At 51.6% G+C, this 6,805-nt stretch overlaps 1 protein-coding gene across 1 annotated transcript; it reads right to left on the reverse strand.

The window, feature by feature from the left end:
• Nucleotides 1-1,255: 1,255 nt before the first annotated feature.
• Nucleotides 1,256-3,686, reverse strand: Fjx1 (four jointed box 1). Its single transcript, XM_004627042.2, has one exon. It carries the CDS (start codon nucleotides 3,482-3,484, stop codon nucleotides 2,162-2,164), a length of 1,323 nt encoding a protein of 440 aa, XP_004627099.1. The 5' UTR covers nucleotides 3,485-3,686; the 3' UTR covers nucleotides 1,256-2,161.
• Nucleotides 3,687-6,805: the final 3,119 nt, after the last annotated feature.

The following is a 6,805-nucleotide window of genomic DNA, read 5'->3' on the forward strand; positions in this document are numbered from 1 at the left end:
TAATTGTACATTCTGTGGCTATCCTACAAAACAACTGGGTTTAACCACAAACAGCTTCAGGACTGTATTTTTTTTTTCCAGGTAAGATTTGACTTGGCATAAAGCACTGATAATATGAAGATGGCAATAAACAGTTAAATCACACATTACATTGTAGCTGAGTGAGGAGGAAGCCTAGACCTCTCATATCTTCCCAGTCTTTAAAACTCTCCAAGTTTATAAGTGCAAGTCAAATAAAAAACTGTCAAAAGCCGTTACCAAAAATTGCTTTGAGTTAAAGGTCATTAATAATAAAAATAGGCAAGATCATTTGGGCTCAGATACCAACTAAGATGCCAACACAGAATATCAATGGGACTGTAAAACAAAATTCAAAACTATTTTCTAAGTTTGTAGTTCCTAAAGAAGGATTCAAAGGTCAGGTAAAAAGTATACCTTCTTGGCTTTAGAACTTTGCCTCTGAGGGGATCATGCAGCTACTACTTGGAAAAAATAGTACCTTTTTAGAGGATCAGATGAATCCAGATGTTGGGAGATTATGATCTTTTGAATGCAATGGCATTTATGGCAGATTAAATAATTTATGGCTTGCTCTACCTGTTTGCAATGCGTGTTCAGCTTAATATTTACATTGTGATGCATGGTAATTAGGAAGCTGAAAATAATGTGCAGCTTGTGGCCACTGCAGTTCAAGTTTAAGAGGGGGCAATTTGTCATAGGCTAGCCCACACATCTGGTTCTGTCATATTTGCCAAATGCTTAGTATAGGAATATATGACAATGAAAGTCTTTCCATTTTATTTGCCTGGTTTTCCTCCTACCTCCCCCTGCATGCTGGATTGACCTCAAATGTCCAGCCCTAGGGTTTATCTGAAAGGGACTTGAGACAGCTTCTGTCCTTGTTCAGTGCTGTAAGTTCCTATCACAGTCCAGGTGGGTCTGCAGCCCTTGTTTGAAAAGAACAGAGAAGTCAGATGTGGTTGAGGCATACATTTGTAATCCCAGCACTCCAGAAGGCTGAGGCAGGATAGTAAGCTTAAACCCAGCTGTGACAACTTAGCAAGATCCTGGATCTAAATAAATAAATGGCTGGGAAGTGGCTCAGTGCAAACTGCCCTAGGTTCGATCCTTACTACTGAAGTGGGCAGCCACATTTACACAGGAGAAAAACTAAAGCTTATTTTAAAAGCAAATGAGGAATCAGATACTTACCAGATAAAACCACAGGAGTTAAGTTCTAAATTTTAAACTCCCTTTTATTGAAATATAAGTTTGTTTAGTATATTTACACCACACTTTATGCTCATATATACAAAGAAGGCAAATTCTGTCAAATAAAAAAGTTTTTCTTAATAAAAAATTAAAATAAAAACAAAGTAAAGTGCACAGAACTGATTTTTTTCTTCCTCCTCAACATCATCATTGTCAAAATTTTGGTCAGCTGGGAGGGGCAGGGAGAAACAACTCATTATTTGATCAGGTGCTCACAGCCAGGCCTGAATTCACAGCCTTCAGGACCAGTGGAGCAGGAGGTCAGGAATGAGTCAGACAAACCATCAGGGTCTGTAGGGCTCCCCAGGGTTTGAAGGTCTTGCTCTCTTTGTACTACTGGGGCTGTCCACGGCTCTGAACAGTGATCTCACCATCGCGGCGCAGGAACAAAGCGAGAACACAGGAAGGGGGCTCCACCAGCCAATGTCACAGCCCTGCTCCAGGGCCACCAGTGCAGCATTTGGTAGGAAATTGCAAAATTAGCTCAAGGTCAAACGGAAGATTTCCTTTTTTGGAATGGGAGTGGGAGTGGGTGTCCCAAGAAGGAGGCGCAGTTCTCATTGGGCGAGCCACCCGGGCAGGGGCAAAGCGCCAGCAGCCTATTTTTTCCGGATCCGATCTCCCGGCCAACCTCGGAAATAATCCTTTTATAGACTGGGTAGAGGGAATGTTAACGTTTCTCGCCTCATAAGTTTGCCCTCCCAGGCTTTGAAAGAAACAGCGTGGGATTAAAAGAAAGGGGCAGGTAGGTGATACAGAAGTTTTTAGACACTTTCGTGCCCGGGGCTACTGGCTGAGCATTGGCCAGCTGGTCCCAGGCGTCGGCACAGGTGACAGCCCTTCTCCCATCATCCATAGCCCAGTCTGAATCTTTCTTCCTGGAAGGATGTTAGGTTCCCGGCCGGTGGCCGTACTTGGCTTTGCAGTGCAAAATGTGCTTGGCGAGGAAGTCGAGGCGGCGCTGCAGCAGCTGAGCGTGAGGGTCGGCGAGCGCGGCCAGCTCGGGGAAGCGAGGCTCGTGGCGCCGGTAGAGGCGCAGCAGCCGGGCCGCCGCGTCCTGACCGCGGTGCATCTCCAGGACGCGCCTCGCCGTGCGCTCTCGGAACACGCACACCGACTGCAACAGCGGCTCGTTGTACTTGTCCCACATGCCTGCCACTCGGTAGCCATGCACCAAGCCCGCCTCATTGTCCAGAAAGACTAGCGCCCCGCCGGGACCGCGGTGCAGGTTACTGGTCGCACGCTGCATAACGCGCGGGTCCCATTGCAGGCTGAAGAGATTGCTCACAAGTCGGTCGAAGTTGGCTGTCAGGTAGTCAAAGAGGATCAGGTCGGTCCATTGCACGAGGTCCACCAGTTCCGCCTGGCTGAGATTAGCCAACTCACCCCCGGCGTCGCGCAGGGGTCGCAGACGGCCGTCCTCCGAGCGCCACGGCGCGGGCACCAACACGTCGGTGAGGTTGGGCAGCCAGCGCGTCAGGCTCACCACACTGCCCTCGGTCCAGTGCGCTGCGCGCAGCTCCTCCTGCACCTGCGCCCACTGCGCGCCCCGAGCCTCCACGCGGGCCAAGGCGAGCGGCGGCACGTGGCGCTGGAGGCCCAGCAGTCGCGCCAGGTAGTAGGACAGGGCCTCTCCCTGGATCTGCTCCGGGTTAATGCCGTAGCGCACGCAGGCGCGGGTGCCGTCGGCAAAGCGGGCCAGCCGGTTGGAGCTGCGCCCACAGCCCCCGCGCTCCAAAGCTACCACCCGGGCGCCACGCGCCGCCTCCAGCCACGCCGCCGCCTGGGCCTCGGAGAAGCCCCGGGGCACCTGCTCCTCCAAACCGCGGCTCCAGAAGACGCCCCCGCGCACCGCCGCGCGCTCCGCCAGCCCCGGCCGCCGGGAGGGCACGTGCCGCCTGCGCTCGCCTGCGGGCCGCCGGGGCGGACCGTCCGAGCCCGCCGCCAGGGTGAGCAGCGCCCGGAAAGTTTTCAGGGAGCCGCCGCGGGCGTCCCACGCCGCCAGGGGCGGGGGCAGCGGGAAGCGAGGCGCGGGCGCGGGGCGGCCACCCCGGACTGGACGCCGAGGTAGTCGCCGGTCTTCTGGCGGTGGTCGGGAGGCCGGAGGCTCAGTCCGCGGCGGCAGGAGCCCACCCCACAGCGCCAGTAGCGAGCCCAGCGCCAGGAGCCAGAGCCCCGCGGAGGCGGCGGCGCTCCGCATCCTCCTCCCCATGCTCCCGCGGCGGCCGCCGCCGCTTCAATCCGAGCGCGGGCGCCCGGGTCCGGGTGGCGAGGCAGGCCCGGCAGCGTGTGGGCTCCGGGTCTTCGGGCGTCTGAGCCCCATCGCGGCTGCGGAGCGCTGCGGGGCTCGGTCCGGCGCTCTGCCCGGCGCTGGGAACTCGTCTCGCCGCCGCTTCCCAGCTGCTTTTGTATTTCGCTGTGAGACCCTCAGGCGGGCGCGATTCACAGGCGCCGGGACCACGTGGGAGCGCGGGGCACCCCCCCTCCCCCTCCTCCGCCGCCACCGCTCCCCGCCCCCAGCTCCCCCGCCCCTTCTCCTCCTCTTCCCCTTAAAGCGGCGATGGATCCTTCCAGGAGGGAGAGGCGGCCCCACACCCGGTTGGGGACTTAGGGGCCAGGAGAAGCCCGGCTGGCGGCGCCCACGCAGGGGCTGCGGTGGGGGCGACCGGAGTCTGAGTCTGCGGCTGGGCGGGAGAGACGCGATCCTAGGCCTCGCTGGGGTGGGGCGGCAGCTGAGTCCCTAGGCTTGGGCAGTTCCAAATCTGCAAACTTCACCTAGACCCCCACCTACAGCGCAGCGCTCAGGCTCTTCGAGGCGGAAATCAGGGCGTGTCCCTTTGCTTTTCGCTGCTTTATGTAAATTCCCGGGAACCTCTTCGGGCCCTAGAAGATGTGACTCCCGCTGGGTGGGGAACCATCTGTAGCCAACAACTTTGAAAGGACACCCTTTCTTTCCTAGCTCGTACCTGGGTCACTGTGGGCTCCTGTGCTCTGAGGTTGGCTGTCCCGCCTGCCCGAAGGACTCACGGGAATTAAACCTAGCGGTGCAAACAGCGCATCTCTCGTGGGTTTATTCAACAAAGAGACCTGCTCCGGCTTTAGTCTGGAGCGGTGAGGTTCACAGATCTGGGTTCCGGTTCTCACGGGGCTTATGCTCAGTGACAGGTTTAGGTTGCTGAGAACGTTTTAGCCTGGGATGTGTTGGGAAGAGGGACATCAGAGACAGCTTCTCTGAAAAAAAGGCATTTTCTTCACGAGGAAACTGAGGCACGGGTAAGGGGTGAGGCTTTCTCAGCATCGTCCAGTTGGCAAGTAGAGAAGCCAAACGGCACACCCAGTTCTGCTGGTCGCATGCTGCTTGATTATCTCTTTTTCAAGAAGTTCTGGGTATATAGTCAGCATTATCAGAATTTAAACTATCTCTGAGTCATTTTATTTCCAACTGGAATTTTCAGTTAAATGCAAACAAATAGCAACCCTATGTTGCATTTGACCTACTGTTTTAATGATACAGGAGAAAGTAATGGTGGGGAGGGGATGGAAGAGCAAGACCAAGTCCCCCACTTATCTTCCAGCAAACCTTAGGTTCAGTCCAGCAGGACATCCCTAGGAGGCTAAGGAGCCCTCTCCCCTGAGTGCCACATGTGAGTGATCTAAACCTCACGGGTGGAATGAGAGTGGAATCCACCACTGAGAATCAATGGCTCGAATTTATTTCCTTACACATGTTTCTTTTCTCTCCTTTTATCTCCCATCAGGTGTAGGTGTGTGTTAAAGATGCTTCTGTATCAGCTGGCATTATGTAGTTCATTCTCCAAAGAATGAATGCTCTCAGTTCTTGGGAAGACATGCTAATGTTTGTTGCTGAGCACCGGCATCAGAAAAGAACCCATTGGGGACCTTTCTGCACTAACCAGTGTGTATATTTTCATGGGTTTCTAGTGGTGTAGAAAGTACCTAGAAGCTGAAGTGTAGGGTCTTTGTTGAATCTGTTCTGAACTACATGGTAGTTATAGCATGTCTTTTTATATCGCTTATCTGATGAAGGGATTACAGTGGCTCCCATATGGATAGATACATCAAAATATATTAATTCATTAAAAGGTTTATATTCTTGTCCTGGGCAACCTCCCTCCCCCTATCTTTCCCTAGTGGGCAGGTAGTATATCTTATAATATTTATATTTATTTTACCACCTATTATTATGCTAAGGGCTCAATAAATTGAATTTAATTTTTATATTTTGGTTTAAGTTCTAGATTTTTTTTTTTAATGTAGCCCTTTCAGCCTGGGCAAACTATAAGCAAGGTCTCCACCTTGTGGATGTAAGTAGAATATCATCTAATTAGATGAACATTTTTACCTGGGAGATTAATGAAATGAAACTCTGAGAATTTCTTTTTTTAAAATATATTTGGTACAGAATCTACAGGGTCTCATTACACAGATCAGGCTCATAGTGACCTTTCTGTTTTCAGCCTCCCAAGCGCTGGGATTACAGGCTTACGCCACCATGCCCAGTCACAATCCCTGTTTTAGCGTGCCCCGGAGGCGGAGCTGCCATGGCATGCTGGGAATTGAAGCCCGGCTTTAGTCCGCTGAGCTATCTTGGCGGCCCAGATATTCGTAAGTTTCTTCTTGTCTTGTCTTTTTTCTTTTTGTGGTACCAGGGATCGAACTCAGGGCCTTGTGCTTGTCAGGCAAGCACTTATTCCACTGAGATATCTCCCAGGCCCCAAACTCTGAGAATTCTAAGTGACTACTGCAACCCAGGCATGTCCTGCGAAATGTGGGGCAGTGTAGAGTAGTTGGTGGCCCTGGCTTTGTGGCTGTCGACTAAAGCTAGGAATAAATAAATATCAGGAATCTTCACTGTCAATTGCACAAGTCACGCTTGTCCGTTGTTTCATGGCCTCTTGGACACAATGCCTGGCACTTAGTGGGTGTTCAATAAAAATTTTGATAAGTAAATCATTGGGATTCTGTAAAATGAAGCTCTGCAAGGAGTATCAAAATTTTACACCTTCCCACTAGAGCACACAGATGAGAACTTTCATTAATATAAAAAAGAAAATTATTGATGAGGTCTTTGCATAAAGATTGTGGGGAGGACACATGGTTTGGGGGCGTGGAGGGGTGGCTTCCATGCCAGACTTCTCCAAATCCCAGTACCTCCCGATCATAGGACTGGTGTAGATACAGAAACTGGAGTTTAAAAGTTGGCTACCATCTTGGGCCTCAGAGGAAGGACTGATTTTTATTTTTTATTTTTCATTGAACAACCCTCTGTTTTAGCCCCAGGAATGAATGCACCACATACCAGAACAGGATCTACTAATAGAAACTTTAACAAGTTCATTGAAATGCAGAGTTGCAGAAAACCAAAGGCATAGCCTTGTGAAAATGCAAAGCAGTCTTAAAAAGGTGTTTGATTATTTCAGGTAGTGGGTAAGGACCAGATCACCAATTCCCCTGTTGGGTGAAAGCCTTCCCCTTCTCCTTCACTTCTGGGCTTGAAGTCCCCCCCACCCCC

Source organism: Octodon degus, unplaced genomic scaffold (assembly GCF_000260255.1).
Source record: "Octodon degus isolate 3935 unplaced genomic scaffold, OctDeg1.0 scaffold00018, whole genome shotgun sequence".
Classification (NCBI taxonomy): domain Eukaryota; kingdom Metazoa; phylum Chordata; class Mammalia; order Rodentia; family Octodontidae; genus Octodon; species Octodon degus.

Excerpts from the sequence above, each read along its gene's own strand:
- Fjx1 (XM_004627042.2), bottom strand. The coding sequence starts at position 3,484 with ATGGGGAGGAGGATGCGGAGCGCCGCCGCCTCCGCGGGGCTCTGGCTC.